The sequence below is a fragment of the Myotis lucifugus genome, unplaced genomic scaffold (assembly GCF_000147115.1).
Source record: "Myotis lucifugus unplaced genomic scaffold, Myoluc2.0 scaffold_1, whole genome shotgun sequence".
NCBI classification, from domain to species: domain Eukaryota; kingdom Metazoa; phylum Chordata; class Mammalia; order Chiroptera; family Vespertilionidae; genus Myotis; species Myotis lucifugus.
In genome coordinates, this window is record NW_005871049.1 from 21944874 (window position 1) to 21967502 (window position 22629).

The window sequence follows — 22629 nt, forward strand, 5'->3', positions numbered from 1 at the left end:
CCACACTTACCAGTTTGGAAACAAATCAGAAAAGTTAAGTAACTTGCCAGCAGGCATGCTGCACCTGTCAATCAGTGTAGGACCAAAACTGCCTGTGGAATCAACATCCCTAATTTAAATTAAAACTTCAAATTCTTTAATCCCAAAATATCAGTGTTTAAAGAATTTAAAAAAAACACACAAAAAAACCCACCAACTGCTTCCCTCAAAACAAGTCCTATTATAGCAGGCAATTTGGTAAATTAAAAAAAAAAACTCTTTTAATAAAATTGACAAAATATTCTATCTTTAGAATAGTTATACAATAGTTGTAGTCAACAAACCAGCATATGCTTGCTATCTGCATCTTCCTAGGACCTCAAATTGTTTATTTTAGAAATAAAAACACGGGGAGGGGAAGACAGTACATTTTATTGTAAAATATGAAGCAGCAATGATTTGAACATGTGAGTTTCTGCTAGCCAGAGCACAAAATGAGTGGCTATCCACCAAGCAAATAAAAAACAAAAAACAAAAAACAAAACGCCATGAAGACAAGGTCACATTAAAATCTCTTTCTCTTGATAATTTCTGGTTTCCAGCTGACTGGATGAGTTTCTTCTGTCTAAAAATAGGAAAGTAATAAGAAAATAAAGTATTAGTTTTCTTCATATTTAGTAACTTCCTTCTTAACAAAAATAAGGTACCTGTTCTACATTATATTACTTGGCATTATATATTTAAGTTATTTAACAATTTCAGGAACAGTTGACAAACTTTTGGGATTATCTGAATCTAATAAAGAATGAGTAGATTCACTACAAATGCAGTTTATGTCCTTTCATCTCAAATAAAATTGCTATGTAGATATTCTAGTAACACCAAAGCTGATGATTCTAGAATTCATTTGCATAGCAATCTATTTGCTGTTGTTCTTATTGCAACATTTGCCCGGTAACTAATAAGAAAAGTTGGAATAAAATGAAGACAATGTATGGATTCATTGGCATCAATAAGACCAATATAGAAAGTTATGAGCTGACACTACTCAAGATGATAAATACTTTAACATTATAAAGATTCTTTTCCCTTCTGATAATTTCAGTAACTTTAAAATGAGCATATACTTGCAAAATTGGTACAGGTGAATTACTTTAATATGTATGTGAAACTGAGAACTTACCGCTGTATCATCCTCTCTGTACACTTTAATGGTTTTATCAGCTTCAGCCGTTAGTAACCGACTTTCAGACTGATCAAAAGCACAAGCAAATATTCCTGATTCACTGTCCAAAGACCCAGGCTGCACAGCTGCATGAACTCTCTGGAAATTGTAGCCAGTTCTCCAATCCCAAAGATGCATGGTTCCATTGTCAGCTTAAAGGGAAATAGCTAAATTGGGTATCCCTTCAACAATTCAGCTTGGCAAGCATTAAGCACGAACCATTAGCCGAGCACAATGGCAATAACTATAATTATAAAGATATATACGACACAGGCACTCAAGCTTCTCTTAATATTGGTTTGTCCACTTTCATTTGTGCTTAACTCAGAATTTATTACAGACCTCAAAAAGCACCACAAAGTGACATCCAATTCCAGAATGTGCAACCAAACTTTAGGTGATTCCCAGCATAAATCCCAAACTTAGATTTATCATGTGGAAACTCAGAGAAGGCTGAACTATGAAATATGCTACATGTATTATGAATATGCATGAACACACATATAAACATTCAAATATACATTAGGCAAGATCTGCTATAATATTTAGGTGTGAGGGCTTAAAATTTTACAAATATTTCCTCATTCACTAAAACAAACAATGACAGACTAAAGCAAGTTTATCATAAAAATCTTTTTACCTCCAGATACGAGCACTCCATCAGAATTTACTGTCAATGTGTTAATAATAGCATTATGACCAGAAAGATTTTGAATAAAACTTCCATCAGGGAATTTCCACTGTTTTATGTTATCTGGAGAACCAGATGCAAATGTGTAACTGAAATAAGATTAAAAACAGCAACAAAGTAAACCAAGTAAAAGAATGGTAGATTTAAAGATGCTTATTATGGTTGTATTTAGCATGTGTATTCAGTGATCTATGTAGTGTTAGCCAAATATTATTGTCATACCAAGAGGTAAAAATATCAAGACATTTACTCCAAGTTAAATCAGATTTTCAAAGTATTTTAAATGTGTTTTGAGACCTAGATTAATGTTTTATTCTCCTCTCATTTCCCCAATGACCTGTACTGAGCTAGAGCAATAAATGTGAAAAACCCTAAATTCACATAAAGGGCGAGGGGTTGTGCAACTATTTTGGAGGGGCAGGGGGATAAGAGGACAACTCAAGGAAAGAAACAGAGGGAAAGAGGAAGAGAGAGAGAGAGAGAGAAAGAAATGGAGTAAAGAAGACAGGAAAAGGAAAAAAGTAGAAGAGAGGGAAGGGGGGGGAGGACAAAAAGGGAGAAGAAAAAGAGAAAATACATGAAAATGGCCAGAAAAATGTCAGGGTGATGTGATATAACAAACAATAGCTTGGGATATTATGCTCCACCTCTTTGGAACTCTTTGGATACCCTGACTATAATGTTCATAGTTCCTACCTTTTTTTCCTATGTATATTAACTTCCCCCTTAAGAACTCAACTATTCTATGTATATCTCAGTGTACAATAAACAACACCTATGTCCAAAACATTAAATCTAGCTACTCTTAGCTTCTATTTTGACATCCAGTTTTTAAATATGACTTATTCATATTGTTTCATTTGACATTATTTACCATGTAGAAAATCTCATCTCATATAGGGCATGAAGCAAAATACCACACAGGGAAAAGGCCTGTAAATGAGTGTCTAAATGACTACAAAGTAGTACTAAAGTTGGTATTCCTGTACTATACCAAAAACTGAAGGAAGGAGAAAATAATTAGGAAGACATACTTACTGTCTTGGATGTAACACCACAGCTCTCACTGATTTTTTGTGATTTGTTAATGTGACTCTTGTTTTTCCAGCCACCAAATCCCATAATCGTATTGTAGTGTCATGGCTTCCTATAAGAAAACGCATATCCCCAAAACACAGATCAGGAAAAAGAATGCAAAACTATAATAAAATATGAAGTGTTCTCTCATAGACACATATATACTAAATGAAAGTCATATAAACTCTTGGCTAGTTGCTTTGTACTTCCAAAATTTTAGGTTGGTTTTAAATTTAATTCTTAAAAAAATGTAGACCTGGCCCACAGGACTCAATGGATAGCGTACTGGCTGGTGCACAGAAGGATCACAGGTTAGATTCCCAGTCAAGGGCAGGTTCTACCCCAGCCCCTGTTAGGCACATGTGGGAGTCAACCAATCAATGTGTCTCTCTCACATCAATGTTTCTCTCTCTCTCTCCCTCTCTTTCTCTATTCCTTCCTCCCGCCCTTCCACTCTCATAAAATCAATGGAAAATTATGCTTGGGTGAGGATTAACAACAAGAATGTAATACATGCTTGATGCACTGTCAACTGAACAGCTTGAACAAATGCCAATAACAGATAAAACAAATACATGATGTTATCCCCTAATGGAAGGGGAGGAAAAAATTCAAATGGTATTTTAGTTAATAAAACACATCACAGAATTATTTTCTAGTCTTAGAGTAAAGATCCATTGTTATTAACCTTCTTTTAATTAAAACAAGACTCAAACCTGTTCTAAAGATTACTGACGTCACGGTATTTTATCTTCTAATTTTAATTTTCTATACCAGTAATTCTGATGCTATCAGACATTACATAAGACTGTGTATGACATAGTCTATGATATGTAAAAAGTCTGACATAACAGAATAAAATATTACTACAATAAATTTCAAATGCACACAGCAACATGGTATATGCAATACAAAGCGAGAGTCACAGCAAGTATGAAAAATACATGTACAATAATGTATTGATATGAATACATGGTAAACTTGAAAGTATGAATTTTACCAGTAATAATTTGTGGTTCTGCAGCTTGACACCTCACTGTAGCAACTGCATTTGTATGTCCAGATAATGTATGTACACTGGCTTTAGTTCTCACATCCCAAATCTATAAAAAAAAAAAAACCAACACATACACACAATAGACATACTGTCAAAGAGAATAGGTATTCATAGCTCAGGCAGGTAACTGAATGAACTCAAGGTTGGGAATTTAATACGCAACAGTGCCTGAATATAAAGAAAGCCTTAAATGAGAGAGAATAATTTCAAAGCTGGCTGGGGGTTACAGATAGGAGACAGCTGATGGGTTGGGGGGTGGAGGGGGGCCTAAAAGAGTAGGAGACTGGAAGTGAAGGTATAGGTATAATGGAACTATTAAATGAAACCCGCGATGGCAGAACGGATGTGAGAGTGTCACATTTCAGAGGCAGGGCATTTCCAATAAACTTGGTGAGGCCACAGACGGAAGATGAAAGGGTAAAAACAAGCCAGGAACAGAGGGACTTGGTTATTGGTGAGTCAAAGTAACAATATTTAATTCTTTACCAAACAATATATGACTCTAATACCAAATATGTATAAGATGCAATGTATATAAAGATAAACACCAAGCTCTATTCCATTTACCCGTGCAGTTGAATCACGACTACAGGTTACCAGCACATCAATTGTTGGGTGCAAATCCAAACCATACACTGCACTCAGATGTCCATGATAGTGCCTTATAACCTACAAATATAGCAGGAAAGTTAAAATTTCTATAATTAGAAAGAAAACCTGTGGCTCATAATGTGTGGAGTTTTATTTGTTTCTTCAATTCAAGTCTGAGCTCAGGTCAAGTGTAGAAACCTTCATAATTACAAAGGTCAGTAGTCAAACCTTTTCATCATTGCTCAGAACTGATCAGCCTTTCAAACACGTATGTCCCTACCTCCCCACCCCAATCTCATTCATCCAGCACCAAGTCCTCAGTTATCCACTGTCACCTTAACACACACACACACACACACACACACACACACACACACACACACTTATTGTGTTAAATTACTTTATACTTTTGCTTCTCAGAACTAGAGAGATCATGCATCAGGAGGACTGGAAGGTCTTCTGATGCTCAGATTTGGCTATTTTCATCACTGATCCACTTCAATAGGAGCAGATCTCAGAGAATCATTGTTTTCAAAACTTATATCCAAGCTTACCTTATTATATTCAAGATCCCAGCATTTGACCTGTTTGTCTTCTCCACAGGAAAACAGGTATGGGCTCCTCGCACTTACTATCACACCACGAACTGTACTAATGTGCCCAGTTAATGACAGTTTTAATTTGCCACTAGCCAAGTCCCAGATCTGCAATCAAAGAATATTTCATTTTTCTCCTTGTTGGTTATCCCAAAACAAAAATTTTATGATTCTGATATTAAAATTAAGTCTCCAAAATGTGAAAGTTATGAACATATAAAAATGTTTTTTTAATTTGCCAAAACCCCTCCCCCTCAAAAAAAAAGAAAAGCAGGGGGGAAATCAGAATTAAAAAGCAAGCTCAAACTGGGAAAATATTTGTAACAGATGACAAAAAGTTAAAATTCTTGCCCTAACCGGTTTGGCTCAGTGGATAGAGCATCGGCCTGCGATCTGAAAGGTCCCAGGTTCGATTCCGGTCAAGGGCATGTACCTTGGTTGCGGGCACATCCCCAGTTGGGGGTGTGCAAAAGGCAGCTGATTGATGTTTCTCTCTCATCATGTTTCTAACTCTCTATCCCTCTCCCTTCCTCTCTGTAAAAAAATCAATAAAATATTTTTTAAAAAAAGTTAAAATTCTTAACAAAGAAAGGATATCATTGTTAACAAAAGTACAAATGTTATAGTACTAAATTAGCCAAGGATGGCAACAACTTAAAAAAAATCCTATGGAGTCTGGCTGCAGTAGCTCAGTTGGTTGAGCAATGTCCTGTGCACCGAAAATTTCCAGGTTCCATTCCTGATCAGGGCACAGACCTGGGTTTTGGGTTCAATCCCGGTTGGCAGGTTCACTAAGGGCAACCTATGGATGTGCCATTGATGTTTCTCTCTCTCCCCCTAAGCATGTCCCCAGGTAAGGATTAAAAATAAAACAAAAAACCCGTAAGGAAACTAAACTAAGTGTTCATTAACTGATACATGCATAAAGAGAATGTGGCATATATACGTACAATGGAATATTATTGAGCCATTAAAAAACAAAATCTTGCCACCTGGGACAACATGAATTGTCCTTAAGGGCATTATGCTAAACAAATTAAGTTAAAGAAAGACAAATAGAACATGATCTCACTTATATGCAGAATTTAAAACAGAAACAAAAACCTGAAAAACTAAGCTCATAGATACAGAGAACAGACTGGAGGTGCCAGAAGCCAGGGTGAAGGATGGATAAAATGGATGAAGGGAGTCAAAGGGTACAAAGTTCCAATTACAAATTAGTAAGTTATGGGGATGTCATTATGTATGCATGTTGACTGCAGCTAATAATACTAGACTGCATACTTGAAAGCTGCTGAGAGTACATCTTAAAAGTTCTCATCACAAGAAAAAAAAACTTGTAGTTATGTACCACGACAGATATTAACTGGACTTTTTGGTGATCATATCACAATAAAACAAATGGCAAATCATTATGTTGTACACCTAAAATTAACCTAATATTATATGTCAATTACAAGTCAATAAAAAAAAATTTTAAAAACCCTAAAAGTAGTTTTATAAGGTATGAAAAAATTGTTCCTCACTAAAAATTCTATATGAACAATTTTTGAAAGATTGGATAACCATTTCTGCTTATCATATGAATAGAAATTTTAAACATAAACAATCAATAAGCTGAAAAGAATCCTCTCATACACTGTAAGTATCAATGAACCATTTTAGAAAATAATTTGTGCTTTGGGTGCCAACTTAAACAAATGTTTGACCCATTAATTCCATTTCCGAGAATTGAAAATAAAGTAATTTAAAAATAGAAAAGGCTGGCCATGGCTGGGCAGCTCATCCGATATGCTAAGGTTGCGGGTTTGATCCCCAGTCAGGACACATAGAAAAATCAATCAGTGAATGCATAAATAAGTGAAACAACAAATCTCTGTTTTTTTTCTCTCTTCCTGAAATCAATAAATATAAAAAATTGAAAGAAAATAGATTATAGGATATATAAGTGATGTACTTCCATGGAACCATTTAAAAAGATGTTAGCTTTTTCACAGAAATATGCCTTTGATATAATGTTAAGTGCAAAAAGTAAGGTTGAAAATTACATTACCAAGCATGATTTTTAAAAGATACACATATATATACACGAAGGAAAAAACTCAGAAGAAAATGCACTGATACATATGCACAGAAATAAAAACGAAAGAGAAATTCATTCAAATACTTCACAGTGGTAGGATTATATATGGGTCTATGTTCTTTTATATTTCTCTCTACTTTCCACATTTTTTATAGATGACCATGCTTTAATTTTATAACCAGAGAGGAAAAAACTTAAATATCAAGGAATTTGTGGTAGGTAGTCAGCATATTCTGTTTGGAAAAAACTGTTGTTTAAATACCACTTTTCAAACACATGGAACTTTTAACTGGTATAGACAGTAAGTTTTACTTCATACTCAGGTCTAAGAAGTCAAAGGAACTACAAGAGCAATTTCCTCAGGAAATAACTTAAAACAGATTAAATGTACATGGAAAATACAAAGCAATTCCCTCCTTATTACCTTTATAGTTCTGTCAGCAGATCCAGTAACAAACCACTGATTTCCAGGTTCCACAGCAATACATCGAACCCAGCCAAGATGCCCACTGATCACCTGTATGCAGAATGTAGAATGCGTAGACACATAAGTTAAAGGTTATTCAATTTCGTATCATTACATGTAAGTTAAAGTTCGTTCAAATTTAAATTGACCTCCAACATCTTCCAATGATAAGAATATAAGATTATTTGACAGAGTTTTGAATGATACAAGTATTAAATTACCTTCAATCCATGAATGAATGCACAAACTGTGGTATGTCTATACAATGGAATACTACTCAGCAATAGAAAGGAATGTATTAATACTTGCAACAACTTGGATGAATCTCAAAGGCATTAAGCTGAGTGAAGAAAGTCCCAAAAGGAACACACTGAATGATTCCATTTATGTGACGCAGTTGAAAAGACACAGTGATGGAAAACAAATGGTTGCCAGGGTTGGGGAAGGGTATGGATATAAAAAATGGAACTTCTATATCTTGATTGTGGTAGTGGCTACCCAAATCTATACAGCTATTAAATTTATTAGACCAAAAGAAAATCTATTTTACTGTATGATATTCTGAAAAGTAAAATATAACATATTTAAATTATAAGTAGCTGTGCAATTTCCCTACTACATACATTTTACTTTAGATCTGGTACATTTTAAATCATTTTAATTTACTATAATTTAAAAGATAATCAGTAGAGCCAAAGAAATGTACTTAAATACTATTTTTCCCCTTGAGCTCCATATTAAATACCTCAAGCACATTACTACATTTATTTCGCCTGCTCTCCACATTTAGTAGCTTTCTATCAATATTTTATACAAAATACAAGTCTGCTTTCCAAGATATTTTAGATAGTGCCTAAGTCCCTTCCCCCACCCAACCTCTTTACCAGTTCCCATTTTCACTCCTTTTCCTCCTTATTCTATTCGTAGCTCTTGTGAAGTGGAAAGTAGTGATCACGTTTCATGTAGTGGAATAATATACAGATTCACTCACCCTGTAGAGTTTCCATGGCGGGTGCCACTGGGGTTTTGGCATTGTCGGGGCCTTCTTTGCCATGAGTGCAGAGTTCTTGGCATTGCCACCCTCCATAACAGCCTACGTGTGGAACAGATTACATTATTAAAGATATCACACTTGAGTTTTCATGTTATCAAAAATAGAAATGCAAAGAGGGGATTTATGAAGTTTTCTCAGAAATGGAAATTCAAAGAGGGAATTTTTGAAAGCAGCTCCCTCTACCCCATGAAGAGAAAGGGCAGCTAAACATGTTTGCATAACTAGAAAATGAGCCTAAGATTTCTAATAAAAACTGTATTTTATTATGTTAATTTAAAAAAGCAATTTAAAAATCGGAGAGGCAGAACATTGAAGAGCATATATCACTGTGCATAAGCTCAAAACCCAGCTCTACCAATTAATAGCTTCTTGACCTTCGGTAAAAATTATGTAACCTATGTGCCTCATTTTTAAAGTGACCATAGTGGATTAATGCCATTGCCCTTCATTGTCATATTTTAACATCATTGATTTAATATTGCAATGGAGTCATTGATAGGTCCTTCTATCTTCCCCCCAAATATTTCAATACTATTTTTAAAAGGCATTCTAGCTAATATACCATCTACTGTTACAGTATCCATTTATTGAAAAATACTTAAGCCCATAAAGTTCCTAGCCTCAAAAAGCTAACATTACTTCCTCCAAAGGAGGCAGAAAGCCTGAGCAGAGACCTGTGAAGGGAGACTAAAAACAGGCTGTGGTGGGAGAACTATTCACTTCCTAAAGTCAAACCAAGTGCATAATATGCTGAAGAAGTAAAGCTGACACTTATTTCAAGTGACAGCATATTTTCAGGTATTCTTTCTCTAACCACTTCTACCAATAACAGTAGTTGCCATTTACTTATAAACTTTTAGTACTCAACTGTATAAATCAACTGAGAGTTTAATTTTAACACATTTCGTACCGGTCACGAGTTTTCGCGCGCCATCTGTTAAGGACTGCCCACGAATTTTCTCGCTCACGAGTGTTCTCGTGTTTCGCGGGGCGCGGTTACAGTGTTTTGGCCAGGTTCAAGCCTCGGACTAATGAAAGGACAGGGTCCTCTCACTGCCACGTGCAAGTCCCAGCTGGAGGGCAGGGCCCTCCCAGCACAATCATAGCCAATGGCTATGATTGAACCTATGGTCCGAACACATAGCCCCACGTGCCTTGTGATAGAGTTCAGGTGCATGTAGTTGAGTGAGGTTGAGACTCACGAGAATACTGTAAACAACGTGATCACGCCCCTACTTTGCCTCGTGGCATCTGCTATAAAATAAAGACATGGCTTGTGGGCGCTGGCGTTGTCTCCTCTTCAGGGAGCAGAGTCCCACCGAGACCCAGCTATTATTCTGTCTGTCTTTCCTTAATCCTTTCACCACCACCCCCACTCTTGGCCATGCTGGCGCTGCACAGTCCACAGTGCTGTACCTTATAAACTGTGGACTTTTCAATTCATTTAGATTTAGAGTGTACAACGTCCTCAATCCACAAGCAAAAATGAAGTATAAACAGTTTCTGCTATCGGTGGCGAGAGACTGGATAACGGATGACAATAATGAAGGCTCTCCGGAACCAGAGACAAATCTGTCCAGCCCTTCCCCTGGGGGTGCAAGGAGAGCACCTCGTAAAGACCCACCCAAAAGGTTGTCAGGTGATATGAAGCAGCATGAACCTACGTGTATTCCAGAGAGTGGAAAGAAAAAATTTCCTACGAGAGTCTGCAGAGTTTGTACCGCCCATGGAAAAAGGAGCGAATCTAGATACTTATGTAAATTTTGTTTGGTCCCTCTTCATAGAGGAAAATGTTTTACGCAGTATCATACGTTAAAAAAGCACTAGGAACTTTAATTGTTTAATTGTTTATGTAAATAAAAATGTTATAATTATTGAAAAACAACACCTAAAGTGCATTATGATCTGTAGTTATGATGATTTAAATAACGTGCAGTTTGCCCAAAAACGTGCAGTCCCTGGCATATGTCTTACAGATTTCTATGCGGTACGCAATGTGTTAAAAAGGCTTTTCATATCTAAAACATACTTATACAAGTCTCAGAATAAAATTTCTTACATTTTAAGCAGTGGATAATAAAGAGCAAGGTCACAATATCTTCACCAAAATAAACATAAACAATGTGTAAACAGACACAGAGTTAACACAATTTTAAATTCTAAAAAATATGTCAATTCACTAGCAAATTAAATTTTGGGGAAATTTAAATAGAATAAAGGGAAACCAGGCAACATATTCCAAAAGGTAGACACCTGCAGTGTGATCGGACACAGAAACTTACCAAAGTCATCCCTGCAGGCTGTGAGCGGTCAGAGCCTCCAGCAGGTGCAGCACGATTTGCATCAGCCCTGAAGCAAAAAACATCAGACTCTAAGTACTTAATCCCTCCAATCACGTTTTACAGAATGAGTTTTATATGTTAAATTTTTGTAAGCACCGATAAAGAAAAATGTCCTGTAATACACACTTATAAAGAAACAAATTTAAAAATGAGGAAAAAATGTGAACAGTGAACTGTGCTTGCAAAATCCTTATAATGCGAAGCATATTTCATACCTGGCCTGAGAAGAAGGTAATGCTACAGCTAAGGACTGTGCAGCTGATTCACTTGGCATTCTTTGGATCTTAGTATCTGCTGTTAAAGCAACCCCTGTTAAAATTAAAAAAACACACACAAAAAACCTTTTAGTAGCTATCTTTGTTTTTATTCACATGCATTTAAAATAAAACACTGGAGGAAACCATACCAAAAAGGTAACGGTGATTATCTCCAGGTGATGACATTTCAAAAACTGATTACGTTTTGTATGCCTTTTGTCACTAGCATTTTACCACAAATATTGCCTAACAATATATAACTCAAATTTAATTTAATCTCAAGCAGCTTGGTATTAGCAAAGTCTAAGACAGTAAAGTTAAATTTCTATCATCTTGGGATATTACCATCAGATATAAAAATTAAGCAGTTCCCTAAATACTAACAGAATGTTTTAAAGAGTAAATGTATAACATACAACAAGCAGTAATTCTCCTATACTTTCAATATCGTGAATTCTGTACTCTAAAATTACTAGACCCTAAATATACTAAGATTTTTTATCTTCTACCTTGTTATACTGGCCACTCCATTTGTGTGCCAATTCCTCCATACGCACACACCAGGAAACATTTCTATCATAGCTGCTTCTATACTAATGCTTCTAGCATCATTTTTATAAGCTTAGTGATATTTATGTCTGCCTAAACCTCCAAATAATAAGCTTGTCTTAGTCTGGAGCAGTCTTATTGTCTTTGAATTCCTAGCACAGTGAATAAAAAAATATAGATGCTTAACCATGTGTACGCCATAAGTGTCTATAGACGCAAGCAGCGGAACTTTTTAAATTAAATTCAAAATATCGTGGCAGTTAACTGGCTAAGTATGTTTGCCAAATAAATGTTTGTGATACTAAGTGTACGCCATAAGCGTCTATAGACGCAAGCGGCGGACCTTTTTAAATTAAATTCAAAATATCGTGGCAGTTAACTGGCTAAGTATGTTTGCCAAATAAATGCTTGTGATACTAAGTATTAGTTCATTATCATCTAAAAAGCTATGCCTGGATGCCTGGCTATTGAGCTTATTTTCTACTTTATAGGCTATGGGAATCATATTATTAACTCATTCACAGAAATACATGTGACAGTAAGACTTTTTCAATATGCAGATCACTTACCAGGTCCTGGTGGATAGGGATGTGTACCGGTCACCAAATATTCAACTTCTTGTCCTGAGAGAGAGAAGGAGAAAGAGAGACAGATAGGAAGAGGATAGGAAGAGATTTATCAATGGCAAAATTTATCTTATGTACTAGTATTATCTCTTTTAATAAATTAAATATTAAACTATCAACCAGATTTCTAAAAATTTCACAACTAAGCCCAAGCCTCAGAAATAAGGTAAGTTGATCATTTTTGTTTTGACTTCTAAAGATCACATATATAGTGATTTCCTTGACCATTTGCTAACATGTCAAGAAAGTTGTGCAATTACCATAGGGCAATGGTGTGTAGCGATCATCCTATAAAGTAATAATCCACTGTTTTTTCTTCTAAGCAAATGGTTTCCCTGGAGGATCTTGGATTATCTTTAATTCATTACAATTTCAGTACTTAATGTCATCTTTCTGAAAAAAGTGATAGTCTACCCACATATTAAGAATTTTTTCTTTATCTCCATCATGACCTTCTCCATATCCTAAGAATTTCTGCCATCATTATACTACCATTATCCCATTTCCTACAGAAAAACACCTACCAACCAATAACCTCACTCACTACTCCAATGGGGAAATCAATACAGGTATAGGTGTTCAAGAGGGTTTGGCTCTAATTAGTCCTCCCAGGAGGGGTACTAATAACAGATTTCATGTATCTATTTTTAAAATTCACATATAAGTCCTTACATTTCTGACAATGCCATACTCACCTTGATTTGCAGGATATTGTTTATGACCATATGAATCTGATGCATTCTGAGGACCCTTCTCTTTATAATTTTCTTTCAAAGTAGGCATGTGCAACACAGGACCATACTCATTCCGTAGCTTGATTGCCATTTTTCGTTTGTGACTATTTTAAAAAGTTATAAGCATAAGAATGTATTTTTAAATATATTCCCCAATATAAACACATTCATAGGTAGCCAGGAAACAAGTACTTAAATAGCTTATTAGGTTTGCCTAATCATGTAGAAGAATTTTCTATAAAGATTTTAAAGTAAAACTATACTTTAAAAGCTCAAAATTTCCAAGTTCATTTCCCCCTTTTTAAAAAATGCTATTATTAATTTTTAGAGAGAAATGGAGAGAGAGAGAGACACTGATGGGAGAGAAAAACATCGACTGGTTGTCTTCTGTATGCAGCATGACCTGGGATGGAACCCAAAACCTGGACATGTGCCCTGACCAGGAATCGAACCAGCAATCTTTTGGTGTATGGGACGATGCTCAACCAACTGAGCCATACCAGCCAGGGCTCATTTCCACACTTTTATTCACAATCCACCACACAGAATCTATCAAATCCAAATATTGTTATAGTTTGTAAATCAATGATTCATGAGTTATCAAGGATCTGATTTTAAAATATATAGAAACTAAAGTATCTTTAAAAAACCCTGGACGTCAATATATTTTCCTTCAAATGCCTAAATATAAAAATATAGTAAAAGTTTTCTAGTAACCTTTACTGGATATATCAAAAAGGTTAAAACTAATCAAAGTACTTACTTAGTTCAAACATTATTTTTAAATTGTACCTAAATTACTTTTAAAAATAGTCCACTTTAGCCCTGGCATCGTCCAATGCATGAGGAGGCTGCCGGTTTAATTCCCAGGCAAGGGCACATGCCCAGGTTATGGGTGCTTGCATTTCTCTTTCTCTCTCCCCCCCTTTCCCTTCCTCTCTTTCTAGAGAAAAAAACCAATAAACTATTCTTTAAAAAACAAAACAGTACACTTTACAAATTAAATATAAATGCTTGTTTGAGTAATTAAGCAGATTTTAAAAGAAGGGTAAATGGCAAGTGAGGAACATTGCACATAATGTAAATCCCAGACTGGAGCAGGACATGTAGAACTAAAAATATGCTACCAAAAATCTTCATCATACTAATAAGAAAAAGATGGGAGTAGAAGTACTGGCCAGGTACAGTTCAGCTCAGCAAGGCTCTGAGAGCAGTGGGAGAGAAGCTGAAGCACATTCAAAATGACTAATTATAAAATATTACACATAAAAGGGACTCACCTAATTACTGAGTATTTGTAAAATGCAATTAATTAATTAATGTACAAGATAAGTCAAAAAAAAAAAAAAGTCAAATCAGCTTAAATTATGCCCTAACACTACTGGTTATTGAATAGATCACTTGTGTCTGTTAGTGTCACTCACTAAACTTTAAAGGTTCCCCTCTCCCTGCTCTCGTCCCCCAATATTAGAAATTTAAATAGTCTAGCAATAAAGAAGGAAACTATACCTACCTCTCTTCATCCAAAGGCACAGGTTTTCCATTATCGGCTACAAACATGTCATGGGTCCTCTTCAATGACCTGAACACAAGGGTATGCACAGAATGCTTCTGTACCTCCTAGAAAGAAAAAGTGGAATTACATGTCTAGCTACAAACTACACGTATCAAACCTAAATTAAAATAAAAAATTAGTCATTACATGTTTAAAAATGTAAGAAACTTTGCCCCACTCACCACAGCTACTTATAGCAAGCCATGGCAGTCAGGTTCGGATGAAAAGGTGAAGCTCCTCTTTGGCTAGAGCCCCAAGTTGACCAAGTGAGTGATGCTTAAGATTAGTCATCCTATCCTCCTATATAATAAAAGGCTAATATGCAAATCGACCGAAGGTGGGAGGGTGCGGGGAACAACGGCCGCTATGATGTGCACTGACCACCAAGCAGCAGACGCTCAACACAGGAGCTGTCCCCTGGTGGTCAGTGCACTCCCGGGTTCGGCCAGAAGCCGGGCTGACAGCTGGCAAGCGCAGCAGCAGTGGTGAGAGCCTCTCTTGCCTCTGTGTCAGTCGGACATCCCCCAAGGGCTCCCAGACTGGGAAAGGGCTCAATGCAGGCCGGGCTGAGGGACAACCCACCCTCCAACCCCCCAGTGCAGAAATGTCGTGCACCAGGCATCTAGTTTATTCAATAAAAATGTACTGAGCTATTAATATGTCTGGTAGGTATCCTGCTAGGAGCTAACAATAGTATGATGAAAAGACAGTCTGGCCCCTATGTTCAAGACAAAAATAAGCAAAGTAACTCCGCATTTTAATAAGTACTATGAAGGAAAGAAGCAAGGGACCGAGAAAACGGAGCAAGAACTTAGGATATGATGAAAGATCTCTCTGAAGTGGCATTTAAGCAGAAAGAAAGTTAGCCTTGCACAGAAAAAAAGGTAAAAACAATCCGGGCAGAGAGAAAAATGCCATGAACAAAGGTGTTCAGTAAAGCAAATAATGCCAGGAGCTGCAGAACAGTTACATTTATTTGATGAGAGGATGAGTTGGGATGCCAGATAAGGATGCAAGGATGGATAGACCAGGTGCAGGTCAGGGGATTTTTTTTTTTAAAGAACATTGCAACCGTCTGTATTTTCGATCTAATAACAAAGGGCTAGTAAAGGGTTTTAAGCAAGAAAAGCAGGACCAACATACATTTTAAAACATGCCGGTTGGGGAGAAGGGGAGTTGTAACAAAAATGGAAACAAGGAGACCCGCGGAGGGCTAATTCACCTGTCCAGGTGAAAGATGATGTCGGTGTGAATTGAGGTGACGGCCGTGGGTATATAGACAAAAGTCAAGAAATAGTTCTGAGAAAACAGAGGCAAGGCTTTGCTAATACCATGACTGTCCCAGCGAGGGGAAGATGCACACCTTCAAGAATGGCAGATTTTCCTGGAATCAGCTGGAGTAAGAGCCACAGCGAACAGCACCAGAGAAGACCACCAGTCTCATCGGACACAGAACCACTGGCACGACCCTGCGGGCGCCGAATACCAGCGGTCGGACGTGGACAGAAGGCCCGCCCCCGAACACAGTGCCCCCCGCTGGGGCCCCAGGGTCGACTCAGGGCGGCAGGCATGACCTCAGGCTTCCCGCTTGGACGCAACCTGCAAGCCGTGCTTTCATCCAGCCTCTTTCCCTCCAGAAAACCTTGGGACACCCGGCCTCGGCCAAACCAGCCCCCCTCGCAGCCTCCACCCCGCCTAGAGTCGCAACACACCCGATCCCCCGCGCCCGCCGCCAACGAAAAGCAGCCCCAGAGCCAACACTGCAGCCCCCAAGGGTCACTCTACCTCGACCATGATGCTGCCGTGTATTCCGTGGCTCCGGCAGCAAAGACACCAAACATCAAGGCAGACACAGCCGCCACCACGGTGCAGCCTCTTCCGGAACCTGGGGCCCCGACGCCGGATGTGACGTAGCTCCGCACCGCGCGCGCTGGTCCGCCGCCGGCGGCCGGGCTCGGGGGGCGGGCCTTTCTCCTCCCGGCCTCCTCTGGGGCGGAGTCCCGCGTCTCCGCAGCCTGGGCTCCTGCAACACGTGCGTTTCCAGGAATGAAGAAAAACCGGGTGGGATTGCGCGCCTGCAAACTTGAATGGACGAACGTTTCACTGGCCTTGCCTTTTGCTCAACCTAATCGGCTCCACTGAACTTGTCCCCAGGGCGTACGGCGTCTACTTTGAGAGGGAGGACAAAATCTATCAAAAGTATAGCAATGTGAACTGATGATCTCATTTAGAAATTCATTAGTTTTTAATTCATTAAACCCATTAAGGTCCTACTTGAAAAATGCAATCACTCTGAATGTGAGTGTGAGTTTTGCCGAGAACTCACTTTTTTCTGACAGTGGTCACTGATGGTAGGGCTTGCAAGGAAATGCCGTAATTCTAAAATACATACTGTGCTAGATTTCATATAATTATAAAGGCAGTAATAGCTACACAATAGAACATGATTTTAAATGGCAATAAAGTTATAGAAATGTAAGCCAGATTCTAATATATCTGGAAATACAATAGTCTATTAGGTCTATTAGCTTGTTAACCCCCTTCCCCCCCCCCCCCCCCCTCAAAAAAATGTATAAATCCAGACTCATGAAAACATTGTAATGATTTTGGTCATTTGGACTTACTGTGCTCCAAATTTTGAAAAGCTCTTGAATTCACAGAATTATACACTTGAAAGTTTTAGAGCTCAGTGACCCTGTTATCTAGCTCAGAGATCCATGAATTACCTCTGTTGTATGTAAATTTTGTGTTAATAAGAACCTAAATTTTTTTCTGGTGGGGGGATCTATAGGTTTCTTTGGATTCTTTAAAGGATCTGGGACCAGATTGAGAATCCCTGTCCTCGCCGACACCAGGATGTCTTATTTGAGCAGTAGGGGTCGCTGCTGCTCTTCCTAGGGGGAGGAGGATTTTTCCCTAAATCTGATCGGAATAGTAACTTAAATGTAAACATTAAGTCTGTTTCTGTGAAACCAATAATACAAATTTTAAAGGAAGGCCTCCTTTCTTGGGTAAGCTACTTTTTAAAAAAACTCACCCAATACTGAGATCTCTTTATTCTCTTCCAAATATGTGTGGTCTTTGTCTTTGAATAATGATAGGAAATCATAAGAGTAGATTTCATTGCCAATTTTATACGGGATTTTATTGGGGTTTTTTTGTAGGAAGCTTTTTCTCATTTTTATACTCATAAAAATGATAAATATTATTTCTTCTTTCTTGATCACAAATCTTAACCACCCTGGTTGGTGTGGCTCAGTAGGTCAGGTGTCAAAAAGTTGGTTCTGCCCTGGCATCTACTGTGGGCTGGATTCTGAGGGAGGGGGCATGCCAGAGGCAGCCAATGGATGTTTTGCTCTCACATTGATGTCTCTCTCTCTCTAAAAATCAATGAAAAAATCTTTATCAAACACTACTCTAATTATGCACAGTATTCTTAGAGTTGTTTGGTTCAATGTCTTTCTTCACATTTTTTTAGATTTATAATTCCTCACTAATTCAAAAGGAAGGAATGATGCAAGTTTTCATTTCTTTTGGAATTTCTCAGGTCAGAAACAGAAAAAGAATACTTGGACAATCTGTCTTTCTAATCATAGTAAATTTTAAGAAATTTTTTTCCAGTTATAGATGAATATTAACATTCTCATCAGCCAACCACAAAACTAGAATTTCCACTATCACCATTATTATCCACACTTACTTTTTTTCTGAAAGTACTAATCATGCAATTGGGTGAAAGATGAAATAAGTGGTATAAAACAGGAAATAATGATGCAAAGCTATTTGTCTTTGCAAATGGTATAATTTTATGCCGGGGGAAAACAAAGGGGGGAATCAACTGGAGAAACTGTTGGAAACAATAAGAAAATTCACTAAGGTATCTGAGTACAAAAATAATATTCAGAAATCACAAGCTTTCATATATGTAGTTAAAAATATAATGGGGAAAACCATTTTATAACAACATTAAATGAAAAATGTGCAAGGCAGATTTTAAAAACTTAAGGGACATTAAAAATATTTGAATTAATGAAATTGCATACTTTATTATTGGATAGGAAGATTCAAAATAATAAATGTCTATTATGCCATTAATCTAATCCTGAGAGCATTTTACAGAAAATATTGTTAATTTAATTCAAGAAATAATTATTAGTGAAAAATTTTTTAATGAATATCAATAAAACACTCTAAAATAAAATAAACGTTTTTATTTTCTACAGTTTCACTGCTGGTACTGTATACTAAAGTATAAAAACTTTTAATGATTTATTGTTTGAAAAATACAGCTTATTTTCCTAATGTGCAATTTATACTATAAAAAATAATCAATCTGATTCCTAAAAATTTGATCTTAATTTTCCCTTTGGATTAGTTTAGCAAACCTTAGAAGCCATCTCAACCTAACTAACAGGGCATGGGTACTATTAGAAGGACATCAGGTGTCTCACAGAAGAATGAAATGATCAAGGTTAGAAGTTTGGGTTATTTCTGCTGCTGGGGCTGGTAGACTTTCTCTCTAGAATGCTGCCGTGAATATGATTGGGTAAGAGGTCAGGGATCACAATATTAACAGGACCACTGGAGCCCCACGCCTGCATTTTAGGGGTCATTCCAAGAGAAGGGGGCAGAACTCCAACAGGTGCTCATTACACCTTTGTGGTCTTGAGTCCCAAAGTGACAGAAGCAAGAGAGCATCTCTGCATTTTCTCTAGTTCTTGTGATTGGCATTGAGTTGAAGAAGAAAATATCCCATTTTTCCCATATTGCCATGCTCTGTAGCAATTGGTTCCCTTACGAAAGACAAAGTGGCATCTTCCAAGGCAATAGAGGGAGACTTTCCACAAGAGCCAGAACTAGCTAACCCCATCTCACCTTCCCGGCTTTCCCATTGTGGATGGCTAACCAATTACAATGGTCACCACCACACTGGCCTCAGGCTTGCCCATCAAAGCTCTGGTGCAAACAGGCCTCCAACTCTTTCGTATTAATTTTCCCTTGAATAGTGGTTTCCAAACTGTAGCTCAGGATACAACAAGAAAAATACACAGAGTCTAACAGTGATTTAGTATAGTTACTCAAAAGCTATGCCTATTTAGAAAGAAACAGCATTTTATTTTATTCCCTCACTTATTCATACACTCAGATCTTGTTCAACAGATATTTATCAAATATCTTCCATGTGTCAGGTGTATGATATAAACCATACAGTCATTCAAACCACATGTTTCAAGTCCTAAAGCCTTTTCCATTTATATCTCTTTTCCTTCTGAAGGAGGTTATGTCCCTAAGTTACTGTTCTCAAAGCCTCATCTGTCCATCTGAGGCGCTGTGCATCTTATAAGTAGTTTTCATTTTCTGTCTTCCCCTTGTGGGGGTCTAAAAAAGAATACTTTTCCTCCCACCTTCTAAATGCTTTTAGCTGGGCTAATCAATTAACAGAGACAGATTACCAGGGAGAAATAAATTTTAATACATAAGCATGAAAATTCCTAAGGACAGTGAGGCAAAATTGGGTGTATATGTCATTTTGGACAAAGGAGAGAAAAAGGAAAATGGGATTTTAGGTTTCAAAAATGAAGATGGACAATGTACACATAACTGAGGAAGAGTAGGACACACGTGACAGGCAAGTTTTTGCTTCAGGGGGACAAGGGTGATCTAGCTACCAGTCTCTGCTTGGTGCCTTTCTATCTACCATATTTAATTCAACTTAGGCAAAGGTGAAAAAGCTAAGATTTCCTTCATGGAGCAGGCCTTTCCATCTGAATCTGTTGGGAAGAAAAGGGGGAGGGTTAAAGGTGTGGGTTTTGGGGGGTTTTTTTAGTCTCTTTTTCTTTAATAACCAGCTTAGAATCACTACCCCAAAATGCAGATGTAGGGTGCCAAAACTTTGGTGCCCTTCTCCATGTAGACATAAAACTTCATGAAAATAGGTCGCAAATCTCTCCTGGTCATCAAAGTATCCTTGGCCCCTAGCACACTACCTGGCCACAAAGTTGGCGCTGTATATGATGAACACAAATTGCCTTGTGCTCTGTAAACTTGGCCTGACATGAATTGTAAAACTATCAAGAGCAAGTGCATTGACAATCAGTGCCCACAAATCTGCCCTTTGCGCCAGAGGGCTGCTGGGCAGGATGAAAGATGTTTTCTGTCACTGATTTACTGCCCTTGACTTATGTAATAGTATCAGCGAATATGAAGAACACTGCACTCTTGACCTGAAATCATAACTGAACAAATAGTACTCCCTTGCTCCTCCACCAATGGCATCAACATTTGAAAGAAATGAAGTATTTTAGTTAAGCAAACTCTCTGCAAATATATTCCTTATCCTTGAAAACATGGTAACGTACTTTATAATATTAGGCAGTTTAGTCTGTTAGTGTAGCAGTCAATAACTCTACAGGAAAACAATATCTAACAAGGACTAGAATGAAAGAAACTCATAGTTATTATCACTGCATCAGGCATGCCTCTCATACAGACAGGAATATCCACACCCACACCCTTATAGGAAAAGTGAAAATGTAAGTGGAAATAAAGGCTAAGAATGTGTGTGCCAGTATGAGACACTGTAGTCCCAAGACAATGGGCTAGCTAGCCAAAGCAACAACAACCACCAAAGCAAAAAGATACCAGGAAATTCTTTACAATGTTTGTATTTGTTGGGCAATATGGTGTAATGGGCACAGAGCATGGACTGGAGGGACAGACAGACCTGGGTCAAGTCCTGGTTCTAGTACTTACTACCTGTTTGCCTTGGGTAGTTTACTTAACTTCTCCTAACCTCAATTTCATCATCTGTATGAACCGTAGTGGTTCCAAGAATTAAATCAGATAAGTGATGATCAGCACTTGGTCTCTGAGGCATGTTTCAATGAAGCCTAGTGCACTCACCCATTCTGCAATTTTTTTATTGAATGTCTGGCTCACCAATGTATCCCCTTCCTTCCCACCTTCCTACTGGTCATGGCAAGAAGACCAGTCAGAGTAGAAAAAAGTGGGAATGCAAAGGAGTTTACATTTTAATGTTGTACAAGATTTTGTAAGATGCTAGAAGAAACCTAAACTTCTGGAAATTAAATAATGGTTTTATTGATAGTTGATGAAATGTAAATACATGAAAATAAAGTAATAATAGGATAATGTCACCTCAAAAGAAAAAGTATGTTTTAGTCTTCTTTACAGAGTCTTTTTATTTTATTTATTTGTATTGAGGTACAATTGATATGTAATAGTCTTTTTTAAATCAGCAAGAATCTGTTATTAAAATAAAACCCTGCCTAGATTATTAACATAAACTTTTCCTCAGTTACATTTTGAAAGAAAGTATTCTTGCATCTAATTTTAATTAATACACACATTTGCTTTTTTAGTCAGATTGGATATTCTTCTAAGAAAAGTTAAAACTAAACTAATGTTAAAGTACAAATAACAAATGGGACACAAACATAAAAAAATCCAATAAATTATTTTACTTAATTTAAACATAATACTTTGTTTCTATAAATCCAAGTCAAAGGAATTTGGGAAAGCAACCTATGCTACCAAGAGAAGAAAGAAATTTAGTGGGTCTCATACCATTATCAAGAGTCCACTTCAAAGCATTGTTTAAAACATACTCTCCCGGTCCAAACCTGCTATCTTTTTAATAAAATCACTTAAAGATTTTAGTAAGACTGTTTCACGTTCTGTACAAAAACATCCTACAGAAAATGCTACAAAGCAGTGTACTCACTGG

At 37.2% G+C, this 22629-nt stretch overlaps 1 protein-coding gene and 2 non-coding genes across 3 annotated transcripts; all 3 read right to left on the reverse strand.

Moving 5' to 3' along the window:
- Positions 1 to 391: 391 nt before the first annotated feature.
- PLRG1 (pleiotropic regulator 1) lies at positions 392 to 16797 on the reverse strand. The gene is made up of 15 exons (XM_006081809.3): positions 16668 to 16797; positions 14841 to 14947; positions 13289 to 13431; positions 12537 to 12590; positions 11377 to 11470; positions 11102 to 11168; positions 8757 to 8858; positions 7724 to 7816; positions 5175 to 5324; positions 4597 to 4698; positions 3973 to 4075; positions 2934 to 3042; positions 1845 to 1984; positions 1163 to 1356; positions 392 to 604 (listed from the first exon to the last, which is right to left on the reverse strand). Exons 1-15 carry the CDS (start codon positions 16674 to 16676, stop codon positions 545 to 547), a joined length of 1527 nt encoding a protein of 508 aa, XP_006081871.1. The 5' UTR covers positions 16677 to 16797; the 3' UTR covers positions 392 to 544.
- On the reverse strand, positions 4795 to 4864 carry LOC111826624. Its single transcript, XR_002829979.1, has one exon. It is a non-coding gene; the product is annotated as a small nucleolar RNA U2-30 (small nucleolar RNA).
- On the reverse strand, positions 5035 to 5114 carry LOC111826625. The gene has a single exon (XR_002829980.1). It is a non-coding gene; the product is annotated as a small nucleolar RNA U2-19 (small nucleolar RNA).
- Positions 16798 to 22629: the final 5832 nt, after the last annotated feature.

What these genes read in the sequence shown, in the direction of transcription:
- PLRG1 (XM_006081809.3), bottom strand. An exon ending in GTCGTGATTCAACTGCACGG is followed by an intron (nt 4,076 to 4,596) that starts GTAAATGGAATA and finishes TTTTTTTTATAG; the next exon opens with ATTTGGGATGTGAGAACTAA. An exon ending in TGGAGTGCTCGTATCTGGAG is followed by an intron (nt 1,357 to 1,844) that starts GTAAAAAGATTT and finishes TTTCCCTTTAAG; the next exon opens with CTGACAATGGAACCATGCAT.